Below are 20,762 nucleotides of genomic sequence, written 5' to 3' on the forward strand. Positions count from 1 at the left end.
ACGTGTTATTTTTTTTTATGTCCACAACTGTTTTTTCTTTTATCTTCCGTCACAGATTGTTTCCAGCTTTTTCCACTTCGTGTTCATGATTAAAGACTGAACAGACATAAATCTTTGACCGAAGCACCTCTTTGATGGTCCTCCATATACATGCATTTGTGACGAAGCAGCAGGATGATAAGATTGAGGTCAAAGAAGGGTGAAAATAACGTTCTTCCCGCTGCCCTGAGAGCACAAACCTGCCGTCACACGCTTGCTTTCGAGTGCACACCGCGCCGCCCGTCGTCAGCACAGAGCTCAAGTACCTGCGATGCATCTTGAGGGCCGAGTTCTGGGTAAATCTGGCCCCGCAGTCGGCGCACTCGAAGGGCTTCATGCCCGTGTGGATCCTCTCGTGCAACAACAGGGCCGTTTTAGAGCTGAGCGACTTTCCACAGTCGGGACAGACATGTCGCAGGTTTCGTTCATGGACCTGAGAAGCAGCACGGATGTAGGTCAGAAATCAAATCAGGAAACACCCCCCCACACACACAGAAAAACAAGACAAATGTGACAGAAAGAGAATGAATGCATATTTCAGTATCATTCCTAACACGTTTTAATGTGGAAATATGACTTTTTCGAAACAGGAAGTGCGGCGAATTCCACTAAACCTGTCTTTGATGGCGGACCACATCCTTCTTTCGCTTAAAGGTCTTTGTGCAGGAGTCGCAGGAAAAAAGCCTCTCGTTACTGTGCACGTGCTTTTCGTGGATCTTCAGGTTGCTGCGGTTAGCGAAGGTCTGCGAGCAGGTGTCGCAGCGATAGATGACCTCCGCTTTCACTCCGTGGTACGTGCTGGCCAAGAGAGAGCGGCAACAGGTTACAGCAATGCCGGGAGACAAATGCTCTTTTAAAAAAAAAAAAATAAATAAATTAAAAAAAAAAAAAAAAGGTACCGTGAATAATAAATGCACACTACGAGCTTTATGTACATTTTGGATACTATTAAGAGGCAGGGGGTATTCCTGCCTGCTGCATAAATAAACGCACAAACAAGTGCACAAGTACCATTGGTGTCAACAAAGGTTCTCGAAGTCCCTGAAAAAAATAAATAAATAAATAAAGCACATAAATCCACAGGAAGCTTAATTCAGGAGATCTTGGGTAGGACCGGAGGGCCACCAGATCACAGGTACCGAAACTTTTCACACCATGTACCACCACGATTTCTCCAGTTCTACTTCCCACCGCGGATACCAAGCCTTTTTGTCACCGCTTTAACCGTACAACAGCTTCAGAAAGGCCAAATAACAACACGAGACATCTGCTTTCAAAATCAGAGCTCAGTGCTGAAACTTCTCACGCAGCCACCATGATATTAGTCCGGTCATATAGTGCTTGATTGGCTAACCAAGTGGAGTTTCAGGGTGTACATTTTAAGCAACTACGGCGTTTAATCAATAAAACCAGGAGCTGTGTAATGTTACCTGATGTGCTTCAGGTAGCTTCTCTCATAGTGGAAAGTCCGCTGGCACTTGTTGCACTGGAACTGGGCCTTGGATGGTCTTTTTAACGTCTCCGTGGAGTGTCCTTCCTCTTCCTCCTCCTCTTCTTCTTCCTCCTCCTCCTCTTCCTCCTCCTCCTCCTCCTCCTCTCCGTCTGGTAAAAACAAATCATCCTCAAGGTCCCTACTCTGCTCATCATCCTCACACTCAACATCGGAGACAGACTTTCCCAGTGAAGACTCCTTTCCTTTGTCCTCCTGATTCTTCGGCTGAGCCTCGGCTTCAGTCCCATCCTCGTTCTTCTCTGCGTCTTCACTGGTAACTGGGTTCCCATTGTTACTAGCCTCTTTTTTACTGTACCAACGCCTCTGACACACTTTATTGCCAACCAACTTACGTTTTAGCTTTTGTTCTTTTGTTTTTTTATCCTTCACAGTCTTCATCTTAAGTCTTTTTGTAATGACTTCTTCTTTCTCAGAATTCTTCGGGGAAAGCTTCCGCTTACTAGATAAGCTCTTGGGTTGCTTCTTCTCTATTGGCAGTTCTTCTTTTTTAGCACCATTTAGGTCATCTATTGACTTGCCTTTCGGCGTACATGTTTTCTTTCTAGATTTCTGCAGAACTCCCGCACTCATGGCCTGACCACAAACCTCTGACAGACCCTCGCAGTCCAAAAACTGAGCCACTTCTTGAACATCGCCAATCTTCTCTCTGGCAACTTCCACTTTACCCGTGTACACAAACTCCAAAAACGTTGAGAAATCACTGGAGTGCATGTTTGAGAGTAATAACTTATCCTGGACCGCATCCTGAGACAGAAGAATCTTCTTGAAGTAGCCACTGGATGCAGCGAGCATCACCTGGTGGGCCTGAAACTCGTGCACATCTCCCCGACAGTCCACCTGTACTGTAACATCGGTCAGCTGTTGCTGCAGCCTCAGTTGATGCAGAGAAGCCAGAATTTTGACATGATGCGAGTTTGAGGTGAGCTGGACCACTTTGACCCCCATGATTTATTAACGCTGCGGAGAAAAACGGACACGAGTGAATTTGGTGCGCTGTAATGCTTTGACTTGTTGGCTGTCCTTGTGAACATTGAATTGTAATTTATTTTTTTATTCTAAGTGTAAATCTCCAGGCAACACAAAAAAAAAATTAAAAAAAATCACAAAACAACACAGTAAAGAAACAAAATAACAAAACAAAAAAAAAAACACGTTAAAAACGTCAACGTTTGAACAAAAGTAGTAACCAGGGCTTACTTCAGGGTCACATGAGCCAGCCCCTAACTATAAGCTTTATCAAAAAGGAAAATTCGAGGTCTAATCTTGACACTAGAGAGGGCGCCTGCTCTCCAAACCCAAACTGGGAGCTGGCTCCACAGGAGAGGTGTCTGAAAGCTGAAGGCTCTGCCTCCCATTCCACTTTTGGAAACTGCAGGAACAAGCGGGACAGCAACCCGCTGAGCGAAGCGCTCCGTTGGGACGATTTGGTTCAATAAGTTCTTTGAGAGGAGATGGGGTTTGGGTCATGACGAGCTTTGTAAACGCAGCGGGAGAATTTTACATTATATTGCCGACTTACAGAAAGCCAATGAAGAGAAGCTAAAATAGGAGAAATACGATCTCTCGTTAAATGCTGTCAGTACTCTCGCTGCAGCATTTTTTGTTGTTGTTGTTGTTGTTGTTGTTGTTATTTTGGATCAAACTGCAGGATATTTAAATGATGAATTTGGACATCCCAAACAACAAGGAATCACAATAACGTAGCCTGAATGAGCTTTTCTGCATGACAGCCTCAAGAGCTGAAACCACAAAGCAACAATAAGACTGTATGGATGACTGTGACAGTATTACATCATCTTCAGAGCAATGGACGCTACTTTGTACCAGATAAGATCCCGCAGGTGTTACATCAAAGCCTTTCACCCATCACGGTGAGTTAATCTTGTGTTTATAAGGAGTGGGACGGTCACAGCAAAAAAAAATATATATATATACGGTTACAGGTTATAAGACTAGTATTAAACGCTTTAAAAGTTTTAAAAAAAAAACAAAAAAAAAACAACTCCTTGGCCCGGTATCTGATCTGGCAGGACGCGACTTAAAAATCGGAATATTTCTGCGGTTTTAAGTCTCGATACCATTCACTGCTGCACTCGGGAGTAAAAAGCTAACATTAGCATCGCAGATATAACAGCGATAAACGAACTGGACCGGCTTTTGATTCAACCGTCGACACGAAATCACCGCGTCCGCATGCGGCGACGCGATTTCAATTTCCACGGGCGGGGACCGTGTCGCAGCCACGGCTTCAAACTTGCACAACGAGCAAAATGTTCTTACCGTAAGCTCGGTAAAATGGCAGCCCTTCACAAATGCTCCCCCCACCCCCTTTTTTTTTTTTTTTTTTTTTACGGCGGAGGGTATACTTCCTGTCGGGAGTCGCTCACGAAAAAAAAACCCAACAAAAAACCCCCCGGCACTTTTGCCTCTTTCGTTTATTGACATCCGGTGTGCCGAGGAGGCCGACCCGGGATCGGTCCTTCGTTCGCGGCGCTGTTTAAAAACGCAAACCGCTGAGTACAGCAAGCTGTTTCTGGGTCGTTTCCTCCCCTGGCCGCTCGAAGCATTTGTTTACATGCTCGGGAGTATTACTGCTGATCTAATCCGGCCAAGCTACCGGTCTGTTATGTAAAACGATTTATACTTCTTTTTTTTTTTTGTCTTTTCAAAACCACTGTCCGTTTAACTGGACTCGGCAATAATAGCATTAGTTAACAATGCTGTTGCTGCAGTTCGCTTTTCGTACCAAGTCGACCCTGCTTCATTTCTCGGCAAAGCAAAGTGCAAACACTTGTAATCTCAGTACAAGATAGGGTGTCGAGGGGTAATGTGTCGAGGGAATCTGCAGCATCTTCTGATGAATTTGAAATCGTCATTCTGTGAAGTAATGATGTTACCGTAACTCTTAGCGCCAGTCAGCAGGAGTGTGTTTGTTGATGCGGTACCACCTCACCACCGCACGGGGGCAGTATCGCACAGAAAGACAATAAACTGCCGTAATCCCACTGTGTTGGATTTAAAAGCAGTTTAGCCTTCAATTTTAGAAGCCATGTTTGCCTTTTCCCTCAAAATTTTGTAATTTGTAGCCACTAGTTTCATCTGGCAGCCCGTCTGTTTAGATATTAGTCTGTTGTATGGGAATACCAAACATGCTGAAGGACTTCATTCGTTTACATTCAGACCAACATATATCATCTGCAAGGCTGCAAAAAGATGTCATTCCAAAGGTGTATGGAAAGCTACTTGAGCATTCACTGGGGTACTGTTCTGCAGCTGCCAAGGTTTTCTTTTTTTTTTTTTTTTCTTCTTCCAGAGGAAATCCATATACCTTACATTTGTCTTAATGAATTCTGCAAGCTAGCAATCTGCTCTGTTCCGGTGACTCATGCTGCTCTCTGGACCAACGCTGTGCAGACTCCAGCTCTGACCTGGAACACTGTGTTCACCTGGTTTTTATTACTCTCCCTTTCATGTGCCATACAAAAGATAATCTATACATTAAAACAGGTCCTTGCTGATTCATCTGACAACTGCCGATGCAATGACCTGTAACTGTATTTATCATGGGAATTAATAGTATTTGCATTGACGTGAATAAAGTGTAAAGTATTATCACAGAAATAATAGAGTTTAATGGAAGACTGAATTATTTTGTGTAAATTAACGGGAAACCATTTTACGCTTTAGGTTGGCAAGAGTGTTTTTTGTTTGATTCTTGTCCAAAGGAAGGTTTCAATGTGCCCAGTATACAAATGTTTGCTGTTCATAGAAACTGCTTTACAAACATGATAAAAGAATACATATTAAGCAATCATTGTGGCTATGACTGGCTGGGTGACATTTTCATTTTGTGCAGCACAATGTAACATGTTTTTGTAGATGGAAAACATTAAATCCTGAATTCATCATGTGGTTTGTGATGTTGTCACAGGATGCTTTTTCAGAACAAAGATGGGGCAGAGAAATAGATTCGATGTTTCTACATGTCATCACCGGTTGAAGTGGAATCAAGGGGATGAACAACATATGCTGAAAGAACAAAAGGTCAAACAGTCATTTCAGAAACATGCCCTTTTAACCGACTTTCAGCAGTGATATCAGTTGACTTTTCGCATGACTCCGCAGGGCATTTTGTGTTATTCAAAGGTGCTCAGGATGTCATGTAACAAAAGTCAACATTTTAGATGTTGCCAGTACATGGCATGCTTAATAGCTGGCTGTATCACCCCGCCTTCCAGTAACAAATTCAATTCCCACAGATACATCATCAGGTTGTCAGTGACGAAAGACTAGGTGCACACGCTTGTTGAAAGATGATGGGCTCAGCAAACAAAACATTCAGCCGACTTCTGGTCGTGTTTGCTCTGCTCCGGGTAGACTCCTCCACACAACCGAAAATATCAGTGCTGACATTCCACAGCGCACAAACAACGTGACAAAATGTGCACTGTGTGAGAGGAAAAGCAAAAACCCAAAGCCAAGACCGATTTTAATTTGAGGCTACGCAGCACACACGCTGTAAGAAAACAACACACAGTAGAATTTGGTAGTTTGACAGTGTTAGTTGCGTCTGGGCTGAGTTTGTGCGCCGAATAGTACAAAAACACTTTAATTTAGATGCAGTGTGGGTAAATCAGTCAGTCAATGTCCTTGCAGGACCTCTCCACGGCTCTTTTACAGGGCTGACTCATAATCCCAGCAGATGAGCTGAACCAGTGATGGTAAACACTTGAACATTACATGGAAGTGTGGACAGTGGTGGTCCAAGAATAACCGCAGTATTCTCTTTGTGCTTGCCCATATAACCACAGAGCTGATGCCAGACCAATCACAAACCATGCCCAACTCAGTACTCTGTGGTGTCCTTCCCTTCCCCTCCAGTCAGTGAACTCGGTTAACACAAAACACATTTCATCAATTGTGTTCTAACAGGCATCAATACTTTTTTTTTTTGTCAATGGCATGTTTCTACTTCGACACTGAAGCGCACCTTATTGATTGTATGCAAGTTTGAAGAGCTTTTTTTTTTAGCAAATGAACACGATTCTCCACCTGTATTCATGTAAGAAAGAAACTGGTTAGGAGTCAAATTATGTACATGTTTGTGCAGCCCTGTCAAGGCCAGGGGTTGCTTTGCCAGGATACACAGGCCTGTCGACTGACACTTCAACTTAACACCCTTCCTTTTTTTCCCCTTCTAGTTCCCTTTCTAACTGGCTGGATGCCACACCACATTCAGCTCATCCAGAATATCGCCGGAACCCTAAAAACCTCAATGTAACATTAGGACATTATAAACCACTGATTCACAAAAAAAAATATTGCAGAAGACTGTCCGTGCCATAATGTGGAAATGTACTTTTTCTTGGCTAAGAATGATGAGAAATTTGTTCAGAAGGCAGGCAAAAAACAGTCAAAACTTAATTATGCAAGGACCGCGACTCCAGGGATGGAATTGTTGGTCTGTCTGCTGCTCTACCACTTTGGTCCCAACAAAAATATCTCAACAACTGTAAAACATTTGGTCAAAACATCCATGGCGCTCAGAAGATGAATCTTAATGAATGAATTCCATATAAAATGACCAAATACCTGCAAAACTCATAATAATCCCATCACCTGATTTGTGTTTCGTGCTTTTTAGCAAATGTAAACCTCTCACTTGACAAGTATTATCATGCTGCCATTGTCGCCACTGACCGTATATACAAGTTGACGTAGCTTCTGGGTCGGAAAAATTAAGCTGATGCAGAACTGCATTAAGCTGCAATACCACTGAGTACCACTAGAATTTGGCTCCAAAAAGGTTCTATAGACTCATATTAAACTAGTCTCATAAAATTTTAAGTCAATACACTTTATCCTCTGAGTTATTTCGGTGTTGCCAGCTAAAGTCACTCTTTTTTTTTAAAATTAGTTTTCTGAAGGTCCTTCTAAAATAATCCCATCATTAATTAGAAAAAAAGGATCAAAAAGTTGTTTTTTTTTGGGGGGGGGGGGGGCTTGTCTGTTTGATTGACAGGCCTGTGGTGCAGTCAGGTTACTGCTATCGGTGGGTGAGACTAGTATCACCTGATTCCCTGTCAGATTAAGTCCGATCTCCCACTCGTCCAATTATGGTCACCTCTGGGTCCAAACCAGAAAACAAAACCAGCAAGATGGCGCCGGCCAAAACTCTGAACCCGAGACTTCATAACGGCCGTTCACAAACCAATGGGTGATGTCATTGTTGGCTGCCGCTTGCTATGCACACATATCATGCTAACATCAGCATTTGGCCCTCTACGTATAGCCTCAGAGCAGCTAGGATGCCTGTAAACAGTTGTAGTCGTATTCTGAAGTCATCTCTGCAGTGGACTGTAACAAACAACTTCACCTACATGAAATAAATATAGAGCAAAAAATAACCCATGAATGGTATCTGTTCTCTCTCCCCTCTTGAAAAAGGCTCCATTTCACCAAACAGAGATGTTTTTCTTCTCGCGCCTGCCTAGTTTGGAAAATACTTTCCTTTCATTGATGAAAAGATATACGGCATTCAGAGATGAAATTACTTTCCAAATGGCCTCTGACTCACCGTCTCTATTCCCAGTGCTCTCTCGCTCTCACCCTCCCTCCCTGCCTCCCCTCCCTCCCTTCACCCCCTCTCCACCTTCACTTGTCCTTGCAAATGTTCTGTCTATTGTAACTGTATACAGCACTTAGCACTTCAGACGGCAGACAAACCAGCTCAAAGACAACTGCCCACTCTCGCGATGCTCATAAATAGACTATTTGTCCGGGCTTACCAATCACCTTACCCACCGAGCCTGTGTGGGTGCTTGTGGACATTGTGTAGCTCGTACAGAAATAGATCCCCACTGCTGCTGTGTGAGGGTGGATTCAGGCCTCCGAGCCTGCAGTGAGAGAGACCAGTTTGCACTGTGGTGTCGTTGAAGATTAACGACAATGACTCACAAAGTCTATCCCTTTATAACGTGTTGATTCTATCATCTGCAGCACTTTAAAACAGGTGGTGTCACCTCCGCAGAGTTTCCCAGAATACACCGCTCGCCCCGACTGTGTGGGACATGACCGTCAGCACATTCCTGGAGAGCTGGATCCCCAGAAGCAACAATTCCTCCTTCCTCCCTTCCCTCCCTTCCTTCCTGCCGCCCTCGTGTCTTCTCCTTCGCTTCCGTGGATTGCATCACTCGTCTGCCTCCTGGCCTCCTCTGCTCGGACCCTTTAATCACATATGGCACACACACACACACACACACACACACACACACACACACACACACACACACACACACACACACACACACACACGAGTAAATGTGTGCACACCGCAGACACACAAACACACACACACACACACACACACACACACACACACACACACACACACACACACACACACACACACACTGTGGGCAGACTGGTTTTGTGGCTTCAGTTGGAATTTTATGGTTGGTTTGAGCAGAGGATTCTGGAGGTTTTCCAGCTGCCCTCCAAAGACTCGGCTCCCTTCTTTCTCTCCCTCCATCTCTTTGTTCCTTCCCCTCAGCTTTCCTCTCTTTTTCTCTTCCTCCTCTCTTTCCTGCCCCCTCCCTGCTTTACCCACTCGCCCTCAAGGTCAGAAATATCCTGTGGTTTAGGTTTGATCCCCTTGGATATGCCTTTGCTCTCTCCCTCTCCCTGCCTCTCCCTTCCTTTTTGTCTTGCTTATGCTCGCCCAAGCACACACACACACACACACACACACACACACACACACACACACACACACACACACACACACACACACACACACACGCACATACTATTACTGTACGACACTGCTCTCAGCATTCCCATACAGGAAACACATGGTGGGATCAGCCTAGGTGGTTCTTGCAGCAGCACACACAGTCTGTCTCCCCGGCGGTCAACAGGCGATCCGGCATGTAACATTCAGGAAGGAAAGAATTCTCATAATTGTCTGAGTTGTAGCCATTGTTGAAGACTTTATCTGTCTTAAATCTGTTGGTCCAGTGACTGCAAATAACAGAGTGATCCTCTACTTCTTCCCATGGAGTCACAGTCAGTGGACAGCCAGGTTAACCCTCTTCCTCTGGGTTCACCTATTCTCTGAGTTGTGCAACATGGCAGAGGTCCAGTAATAACAGGGGCCTTGGCTGGCTGAAAGAACGCCAGTTCAACCAGTCATCTTTTCGTATCCGGGGGTTAATGAAGGAAAACAAAGTCTTGCCCAATTAAAGCCCTGATCCTGAGTCTCTCGAGCGTGTGCATCAGTCATGGTCACATGGATGGATGTTCAGTAAAAGCTTTCAATGGGAAAAATTGTTGGGATTTTGTCCATAAATCAAGTTTTTTTTTACTTTCCATTAAAGTGCTTTTGAAGGGAGTTTTTCTTAATTCAAACAGAGGGTTTGAGGATATTGGTTTTGCATTTTGTACAAATTGTACAAAAAATATGAGGCCATGAAAACAACTTGAATAGATCCAACTTGACTTGAAAGGAAACAGCAAACACATCTTGTCTGAACCTGCAGTGTTGAAGTCTCCGGTGCACATGCTTTGCCTATAGTGCATGGCCAGTTTCACCTGACCAGCATGGAAATGTCTAACCAGACAACAGAAACTCCATATATAAAACATACATGTGTGAAAACTCCATATACTGTCAAATGCAGAGAAATGTATCTGGTGGTGGTGAAAGGGCTTGAATGTAATGCATTTGTATTTATATAAAAAGTCTGGCACAACAGCATTAAAATATGAAAAAAACAAATAACATGATATGATGGAGGTTCAAACTTCCATACATCACTATCTCAAACTTTTCAGGTAGAAAATGAACAAAATAAAGTTTTTGTTTACATTCAGTGTTTTTCTCTCAAATACAAAATATAAATTCTCAAGGTCCAAAAAAATGCTGAATGTACTTTATTCCCAACAAAACACTAATAAAACCTGAATCACACATTCATATTTACTTACCTGTAGTCTTCCTCTTTGCTATCTCTTCTGGAACACTTTTTTTCTTAGTATGTTCCTGCACCGAGTGGATTAGTTGGGTAACAGGGGTATTCTTACAAAAACGATGCTCCCTGCTGCCTCTTGTGGTCAAAAGTTGCACGGGGTGCCTTTAATGTCATTCCCTTCACAACAATTTAACATTTTTATTCACTTTTCATTCACTGATAATTTATGAAATCTAATTGAGAGCTAAATACTGACCCTGACTGTGTAGAATAACCCATATCAGGAGCCATACTGATTTCATTAACCAGCTCAGAGCATAGTTACTATTTTTTTTTTTTTTTCAATTTTTTTTTTTTAAATACAGTGGAAAAGAGGGATCATGGGGGTGGACATTCTAAGTAGCTAGAATGCATTTTGCAACCCTGTGGGGGACTCTCCTAATTAATCTTTATGACCACTTTCTACATACAAGGACCCCCCAGCAGGCTGGACACCCTGCTGATATATCTGGGCTTGAGCTGAGTCGATTCCAGTTCACTTGCAGGGACAGGAGCTTTGAGAGGGGATTGCTGCAGTGTTGTTTTAGATTGATGCTTTAATGGGGGAAGAAGAGAGACTCTCCCAGTAAAATAAACCACAAATCCTTTTCGAGAAACGCTGCACCCTGCTGCTTGCTTTCAGCTTGTTGACACAACTGCTCGAGGCAGATTGTTTTTCAAATATGCAACCGGTCGTCAAATATACAGTGTCGAATTAACTTCAGGGTTTGCGTCCCGACAGTCTGCGTTCTCTGTATTGCATTTGTCCATTTTCTTTGGGTCGTCTCCCAGAAGTGAAGGTTACCACAAAATACCTGTGTGAAGTGAAGCCCAACCATCTGGTTCAACCCAGTCTGAATGTAGACATACACTAATATTCTAGGACTTATTTTAAAATGATTCCCTTCATATCTCATTCATTTTCTACAACCTTAATTTTTCAAATAGTCTGTTTCTATCAGTCTTAAATCAGAAAATGGCTCCATTAAATGAAACACTATCTAGTACAGGGTGGGATAATAATGAGGGTATTTACTGAAATTACCAAACAGCCGAGCCCTTGAAGTAAGATCATGAATGCTGACCCATTCTCTGTTGACTCTTTGTGGATCACCACTAAATCCCGATAATCCCTAGAAACACAGCTTTTCTTTAAGAGCCACCATTTTCTTTTTTCAGTATGAACCTGACTCTCTCCTCAACATCCTTTTTGAAAATGTCCAAAAATGGAGAGGGAGCGAGGAAAAAGAGCACGAGAGGTAGGGAGGGGGATCTGACAGGCTGTTCCAGCGATGAGACCCATGACTGACACATTTACTGTGGAACCAGACAAGTGTGTGAATGTGTGAGAGAGATAGCAACAGAGACTGAAAGGGCAAGATAGCATTAATAATGCCTCTCTCTCTCTCTCTCTCGCTCTCTCTTTCTCTCTCTCTCTTCTCTCTCTCACACACACACACACACACACACACACACACACACACACACACACACACACACACACACACACACACACACACACACACACACACACATATGCACACATAGAAAGTGAGATGTTTGCAGATAGCATCTCTTTTTGTCAGCTGAGTGAGGTCACGGGACCAAAGCTCCACTTCACTGATTTCCCTCCATCCAGGCTGGGTAGGAATATTTGAAGGGGCACAGGCATCTCAGCGGGATTTACAATCTTTTTTCTTTGTTTTTTTTTTTCTAGCCTGACTGTAAAGCCTTGCTACAGATACTGATTCGTCACTTTTTCCCGTAATGGGCTCTCATTTGATCTGCTGCCATCAAAATGGCCCTCCGTCTGAGACAACTGTCACTGTTTATCCATATTATGAAGATAACAAGGCCATCTTCTGTGGTTTGGCGGTGTCAGATGAGTTGAGTGTGGAGGAGATTGTCAGAGGAGAGGAGAATGATTCATTGTGTTGCTCTATAATTGAATGATCCGGCATTCATCGTGGGCATGATGGTGAGATCATCCCCCACCATTAGACCTGCAGGCTTTGGAGCTGTGCAGCAGGACGGCAGCGTGTTGTGCACAGAAAGGACCTTACGGCTGGTTTTGCAGGTTTTTGTCTGTTAGATACAAACTGTAAATTCTTCCGACCCTTTTCTAAAGCAGATGCTAACTGTTAAGAGACACCTTACAGGCTGCAAGTGGTTTCCATTTATTTCACTGCAGTGTGAAAGTCAATGAGCAGCAACTGAAAAAAAAAAAAATCTCTGGAACAGCTAATCAATGACAGTAAACATATCTCTGTCTTTGTTATGACTCCAAGCCGACCTCAAGGTTTTATATTTTTTTGGGTTGTTTGTCTATTCTTCCGTCTCATTCTTATAATTGTGTTTATCTCAAAAACGCCTTGAGGGAATTTCTTCAAATTATGCACAAACATTCATTTGGTTCTAAACATGAACTGTTAGATGTCCGGGAGGGGGGGGGGGGGGGGGGGGGAATGGATGAACTGATGACATATCATATCCAAAAGGTCAAAGGTCAACTTCACTGCGACATCATATTTTTCTGCAAAAACACTTTTCATTCATAAATCAGCAACAAAAGGGGACATTGTGACCATACTCACATATGACTGGGTGTCGAATTGGTGACACTAATCTTGATTCTTTACCTTGATTCTGTGGTGAGTTTGTGCTGTCAGGTTCACAATATGTGAGAAGCATCCTCATCACAGAATTTCTAGCGTCTTTGAAGCAAAACTAGTTGAAGAATTATCCACTGTCAATCAGTTTTATTGACTAAGCATGTGAACACATAAAAGCATTCCTTCAACGTCTTCACCATACATACAGGTGATATGGATGCAAACTGCAACTTGACTGGTTGGCGGAAACATTAAACCACTTGCCAGTAATTCTAATTTTTTGTTGCATTCAGGGACACATATATTTAGGATTTGAGAGTCGGCATCAACCTCAGAGCAAAATTCATATTCAGGCTGCGTGTTGAGTGTCATCTTGATTTGATTTTCTGAAAACATCCCTTTTGAATCTCAGGTTTTTCAGGAGCCAGCTCTCAGAACTCGGATGTCGAAAATGTAAAATATGTGGCACAATTTTTATACAAGTGTCCACATCTCACACCTGAAGGTAGTCGAATGAAAATAATTTAAAACTGCATATTTATGGTTAAAGGGGCCCCATCAACTTTTGACTGCACTTCCACAAAGCCAGAGGACTTGTGAGAGATCAGTGCTACTCATACCCTGATGTGTTGTGACTTTTAGTGCCATGTATGGAGGATGGGTTATGCTCCAAAAATGCTAGTTTTTCCCCATTATTAAGTCCATTAGCTTTTATGTAACTTTCATTGGAGAGCATATCCCTAAATACTCTAAGTTCATGCATACAAGTTAAGAGTTTGCCTTGGTAATCTGTATTGCACATTACTGATGTAAATAGTCTTTAACAGCAAAAGAAAGCATCAGTCAAGTTTGATTAATCTGTTGCCTCGTTAGTATGTCTAAAGTAAACTGTCATTTTAAATGAGTTACAGCAGGATACACAGAGTTTTGCATTTTGAATTGCGAATCCATTTTTTATCAGAGATTAAACAGTAACTATCTTGTATGAACATAACAGTGAATGATGCCATTCAATGAAAACCATTTTTATGAAAGCAAGTGCATTGAGGAGGATTTGCTTATGTTGTTTGTGGGGATGCTTGACCCCTTCATAAAATGCCATCTGTATGCTGTGTGTGCCTCCAGTCCGATACAGGCTCTCCCAAATGTTAACAGCACTGATACTGATATTCTCTGAGCTTCATAGACCAACACTGAGATGATAACTGCTTCACTGCTGCTGATATTTTATGGATCATGTGAGATTTGCCTTCCTGTCTGTCTTGTACTTCACTTTGGGATTATGTCTTTTATGATTTTACCTGTGGAACAAACAAAAGGATCATTATTGAAGACCATTTAAATCAGATGGCAGTTTTTTTTTTAATACTTTGCTATAGTGCTATACAGCATTGTGGACATGTGTGTGTGTGTGTGTGTGTGTTAGTGTGTTTGTAAAGCAGCAGCAGAAGTAGTGTGGGGGGGGGGGTCACCTTGACTTTGCCATTGCAGTGCAAATCAGTAAGTTACAGAAGGCAATCTTTTTCACATTTGTCTAGCGAGTCTCACATCAGAGCACAAAGAAGCAATTTACCTTCTCAGCATTGCACAAAGTAAACACACAAGCTGCAGTCATAACCTTGCCTCCTCCCTCCCTCCCTCCCTCCCTCCCTCCTTCCCTCCCTTCCTCCCTCTCCCTCCTCCCCCTTCGCCTTCTCTCTGTGTGTGCACGGGTGATAAAAGGCAAGAGGACTGGAGAAAGACTACTAGGTACACAGGTAAATGGACAAAATGATCCTGTTCCCCTCATTAGAGGGAGACGTTATGTTCCCGGCGACACTAGTGAGAGCCCCGAGGTTGTCATGGAAACCGAGCAGCATTGTCGCAGACTGTTTCCGTGGGGTTTCTCGTCTGTCTGTCTCCGCACATTTGCTCTTCATCAGGGACACTCAGATCACTGATATTCTACACCACAGAGGCTATGACTCATACACATTTTCTTTTGCATCTGGAACAAAAAGGGGTGGGGAAAAAAGCAACAATGCACATTCACACACACACTGGAACACATTGATAAAGATATACCACACATGGGCGTACATACAGTGGTGTAAAAAAGTGTTTGCCCCCTTCCTGATTTCTTTGCATGTTTGTCACACTTAAATGTTTCAGATCATCAAACAAATTTAAATATTAGTCAAAGATAACACAAGTAAACACAAAATGCAGTTTTTAAATGAAGGTTTTTATTATTAAGGGAGAACAAAAATCCAAACCCACATGGCCCTGTGTGAAAAAGTGTTTGCCCCCTAAACCTAATAACCGGTTGGGCCACCCTTAGCAGCAACAACTGCAATCAAGCATTTGCGATAACTTGCAATGAGTCTTTTACAGCGCTGTGGAGGAATTTTGGCCCATTTTGACTCATCTTTACAGAGTTGTTGTAATTCAGCCACATTGGAGGGTTTTCCAGCACGAACTGCCTTTTTAAGGTCATGCCACAGCATCTCAGTAGGATTCAGGTCAGGACTTTGACTTGGCCACTCCAAAGTCTTCATTTTGTTTTTCTTCAGCCATTCAGAGCTGGACTTGCTGGTGTGTTTTGGATCATTGTCTTGCTGCAGAACCCAAGTTGGCTTCAGCTTGAGGTCACGAACAGATGGCCGGACATTCTCCTTCAGGATATTTTGGTAGACAGTAGAATTCATGGTTCCATTTATCACAGCAAGTCTTCCAGGTCCTGAAGCAGCAAAACAGCCCCAGACCATCACACCACCACCACCATATTTTACTGCTGGTATGATGTTCTTTTTCTGAAATGCGGTGTTACTTTTACGCCAGATGTAATGAGACACACACCTTCTAAAAAGTTCAACTTTTGTCTCGTCAGTCCACAGAGTATTTTCCCAAAAGTCTTGGGGATCATCAAGATGTTTTCTGGCAAAAATGAGACGAGCCTTAATGTTCTTTTTGCTCAGCGGTGGTTTTGGTCTTGGAACTCTGCCATGCGGGCCATTTTTGCCCAGTCTCTTTCTTATGGTGGAGTCATGAACACTGACCTTAATTGAGGCAAGTGAGGCCTGCAGTTCTTTGGATGTTGTTGTGGGGTTTTTTGTGACCTCTCGGATGAGTCGTCGCTGCGCTCTCGGGGTAATTTTGGTCGGCCGGCCACTCCTGGGAAGGTTCACCACTGTTCCATGTTTTCTCCATTTGTGGATAATGGTTCTCACTGTGGTTCGCTGGAGTCCCAAAGCTTTAGAAATGGCTTTATAACCTTTTCCAGACTGATAGATCTTAATTACTTTCTTTCTCATTTGTTCCTGAATTTCTTTGATGTCTGGCTTTTGAGGATCTTTTGGTCTACTTCAGTTTGTCAGGCAGGTCCTATTTAAGTGATTTCTTGATTGAGAACAGGTGTGGCAGTAATCAGGCCTGGGTGTGGCTAGAGAAATTGAACTCAGGTGTGATAAACCACAGTTATGTAACAGGAGGGGCAAACACTTTTTCACACAGGGCCACATTGGGTTTGGATTTTTTTTTCTCCATTAATAATAAAAACCTTCGTTTAAAAACAGCATTTTGTGTTTACTTGTGTTATCTTTGACAAATATTTAAATTTGTTTGATGATCTGAAACATTTAAGTGTGACAGACATGCAAAAAAAATTGGAAATCAGGAAGGGGGCAAACACTTTTTCACACCACTGTATGTCTATGTATACACATCTATGTATATACATATGTATGTACATATTCTCTTTAAGCACATGCAAACTTGCACAGATACATTGCTTGTACTTTTAAATCACAAAGGAAGCATACATAACAACATGGACCTTTTGCTCCCATGTCTATTTCAGAACAAGACAGATGTGCACCACACAGAGCAGTCTTCTTTTCTGAGTGGTTGCATTTTTTGTCTGTCTGCCTGTGTGATCTGGACCTTTCCCCCCCTCATTATATATCAGGTAGATTATGTGCTTTAATCGTCCTTTAGTCCGACTGATCAGCTGACGTGCTCAGTGTGTTTCCCGCTTATCTAGGCCACCAGATGTCAAAATCTGGGGCCATATGGAAAGCCAGAGCGGCATCCTCAGCACCAGGCAACGAGGGGAGACGACTGATGTGGAGGAGAACGCCAGACTTTGTGAGGAGAACAGAATCGTTGGCGGTGGAGGGCTTTGAGAGGGTGAGATGCATGTGTTTGCCAAAGGATTTTCTTTCTTTTTTTCATAGGTGCACCAGGTGATTTTCATTTGAGTTGAGGATAGGGAGGCCAGTGAGAGACGTACAATCGCACACACACATGCACACCCTGAGGTGCGAGGTAGAACAAAGTGATGAGTGACCCACTGTCTCATCGTTCTTCTGCCATCGCCTACAGCTGTTTCATCAAAGTCTCTCTTCTGGCAACTCTTCATGTGCTTGCACACTACGCACACTAACACGTGCACACGCATCTACACACACATACACATATATAGACACACGTTCACTTGTCTTGTAGCCATTTATCTTTCCTGCCAGCTTGATCTGGCTGCTTATCTCTTCAATCTTTTCCTAACTTGGACGGACACACACACACACACACACACACACACACACACACACACACACACACACACACACACACACACACACACACACACACACACACACACACACACACATTTACCACCCCCAACTCCTCCTCACCCCCCTCCTTTCTTTTTCTCTCTCTTCCCCCTTAAACTGGCTGGCATTTATTACATATGGCTCACTTCACTTTACATTCCACATATGGATCTATAGATGGAGGATAAAAAACATGTTACAGACATTTGATGTTGATTCAATGTCATGGAGAGAGTCTGTAATCATTACAAGCCCTCCACTGCAGCATCTCTCGTCAGTTACTCCGCCCCCATCAGTTATAGATCGTCTGCTTTCAATGTTAATGATTCCCAAAGACTTCATATGCGTGTAGCATTTTCAATTTTCTTAACATATACAGGTTTATTATGTGTAACACAACCTTGCACTTACAACCGGTGGACATATGATTGAAGAATTAACTCTAACTATTACAAAAAAAAAAAAAAAAAAAATCGAGTATAAGATTGATGTCATTTCAATTAAACATGCAGCCGGTGTATTTTTGTAACTGTTGCAATTACAGAGTCATTAAACAAATAATGGGACGCAGGAATAAAATTGGACATGACCTTGACATAGTGGACGGCTGGAGCATTGATGCGCATGCAGAATTTTTTGCCATCCTGCAACTGCCTCCTTCCACAACCATCTGTATCCATCTTCCAATGCATTAAATGAACTAATGAGGTGTGAAACTGCCTGTTACAGCCACTGATTGCGAAGTGTGGGGCGGCGTCCACAGCAGAACAGCATGTAACGGCAGCTATTTTGCAGCCAACTGCAAATCAAACATCAGTTAACAAGAAAGCCTTGTATGAATCTCACCGGAGTCTCGAGCTCAACGGTGCATAGCTGATGAGTTTCCTGCCGAACTGCTTCCAACCAGTCAGCCAGCCGCTCCCTGGCAAACCAGCCTGTGTATGACTCATCACATGGAGCATGTGATCGTTCTCTTAATGCACACACGCACACGCGTACAGTCACATTTATCTGCCAGGGGCTTCCCTCCCCAACAGTGCTGTGCACGCATAAATATATCCCTGACAGACTACTAAAAAAGGGAAACCCTTTGTGTTTAAGTCTTTCCTCTTGCACGTTGAAAATATTTGTATTAATGGCAGTGTGAGTGCATTTGTGAATGTGTGTTGATTTTCCCACAGGCCACCGTTTGATGAGGGATGAGTCATCCGGATGGAGACCCCTAGGACAGCTGGCAGGTTGGTGATTCACGCTGCAGAAAAAAGAGAAGTGTGTTTGTATGTGTGTGTGTGTGTGTGGTGTGTGTGGTGTGTGTGTGTGTGTGTGTGTATGTGTGTGTGTGTGTGTGTCCTTTCAAGTAAAAAAACAATATGCATTTACATTCTATATATACATTCATCTTTATTCATATGCATGTGTTCGTAGGTATTCATGAGGGCATATGCAAACATATCATTACATTTGTGAGTGTGTTTGTGCATATATGTGTGTGTCCTATGGGTAGACGGCTTGCTTTGAGCTGTTTTTGTTTATCTTCTTGCAGAGATGGGGGAGAGTCGGTATGTGCATATATCAGAGAATTGCCGCAGGGAATTTTTGACTCCATTAATCCATTATACAGGAGAGTATTCCTCACTCCACACGACACACCCTCAAACTCACACTCTCATCAGCTTGCTGAATACAATATGAATGGCACAAAGCAACATGGTTGCAAGAATCGGCAGTTATATACAGATGTGGTTCATACAGTAAATGGTCTGATTATGTCATGTCTATAGCTTCTATACAATAGAGTACAACTGTAAATGCAGAGAGGGACTTTGTTAAAGGATATCAAGACCTAATTGATATTCTGGTGGCTCCAAATCTGCATCAATGTTATTATTCAGAAGTCTTCTGTACCGGGTGAGAAACATCCTAGATTTCTGACAAAATTGTATTGTTAAGGGATTCATTTTGATCATTTTTGCTTTGCTGTTTTAATAAAACTGTTTCAGATAAAGAAGTGAGTTCCCAGTACACTTGGACAGAGATGTTTGAAATGGATTTAAAGCATCAACTCGAGGACACTCAAGTGAAAGTTCAGTCTCTTTGCTGAGGACTTGCAAAAAAAAAAATCAATGCACATAGGCAGATGTACTAAGAGAGATGAGACAGCGTGAAAAAACAAAATATAGGCAAGGGTCAAAAACCAGTAGTGCAAAATCAGACATCTAAAAAGCGGGCCATACAAAACTCAGGCAGAGATCAAAAACCAGGTAAACTTACAACAAAGAAGAAGAGAAGCAGAGAAGCATGCTGGCCTGTATACTGCAAAATACAACCAGATGCAGTAGGACATCTTGGTATTTTTGCCATATGGCATTTCACATACTATGTATCGGGGCACGCTAAATCTTTTTTCTGGCATACTAAATAGCATGGTAGAATGGGTATTGGAACACACAGACTATAAATACATGAAGGCAGGAGGACAATAGGATGCAGGTGCACACAATCACGGTGGGGCAAAGCAATCAACAAAGGCGGGGAGAGAACAGGAGGAGAGGAAGTCTGAAAGAGAGAGGGGAGGTGAGTATCAAGATAAAACAAGAAGTGATGACTGCAAATGTGCAACATTTGTGACAGTCCCAGCCTTCTGTTGTGCTATGGATATACTGTGTACGTCATAGTGTTCACAGAAGGAGTTCACAGAAGCTATAATGAGCAATCACCATCATCGTGATTGTGGCTGTGGTTAACGCAGTCAGAGCCTATCTCTTTACATTAAGATGATTGATCAGCTATGCGGGATGTTTGGCTGATGATGAGGCATTTATCTCGAAGAGACAACAGCGAGATCATTAATCTTCCCCCACGATGATGATGCAAGGGTGTGTGTGGCTGTCTGATAGGTGAAAGCAGCTCTTGTTTGTTCACAGCAGCACTGATGAGGATTTCTCCCAAAATAAAAAGAAAAAAAAAAGAGAACACTCTGTCCTCTCCAGGTCTC

At 42.8% G+C, this 20,762-nt stretch overlaps 1 protein-coding gene across 2 annotated transcripts in view; it reads right to left on the reverse strand.

The window, feature by feature from the left end:
- gzf1 (GDNF-inducible zinc finger protein 1) overlaps positions 1 to 4,349 on the reverse strand; it is a 6,262-nt gene extending 1,913 nt beyond the window's left edge. The window contains exons 1-4 of one of the 2 annotated variants that reach the window (XM_069158577.1): positions 3,833 to 4,349; positions 1,470 to 2,509; positions 654 to 837; positions 306 to 472 (exon numbers count right to left, since the gene is read on the reverse strand). In XM_069158577.1, the coding sequence (XP_069014678.1) occupies positions 306 to 472; positions 654 to 837; positions 1,470 to 2,497 (1,379 nt within the window). In that variant the 5' untranslated portion in view covers positions 2,498 to 2,509; positions 3,833 to 4,349. Of the gene's footprint in view, positions 1 to 305; positions 473 to 653; positions 838 to 1,469; positions 2,510 to 3,376 lie in introns of both variants that reach the window. The other variant, XM_069158578.1, reaches the window with a different exon arrangement.
- Positions 4,350 to 20,762: the final 16,413 nt, after the last annotated feature.

The sequence above is a fragment of the Embiotoca jacksoni genome, unplaced genomic scaffold (genome assembly GCF_022577435.1).
Source record: "Embiotoca jacksoni isolate LCO1_2020_lvr unplaced genomic scaffold, fEmbJac1.0.p SCAF_23, whole genome shotgun sequence".
Lineage (NCBI taxonomy): Eukaryota > Metazoa > Chordata > Actinopteri > Embiotocidae > Embiotoca > Embiotoca jacksoni.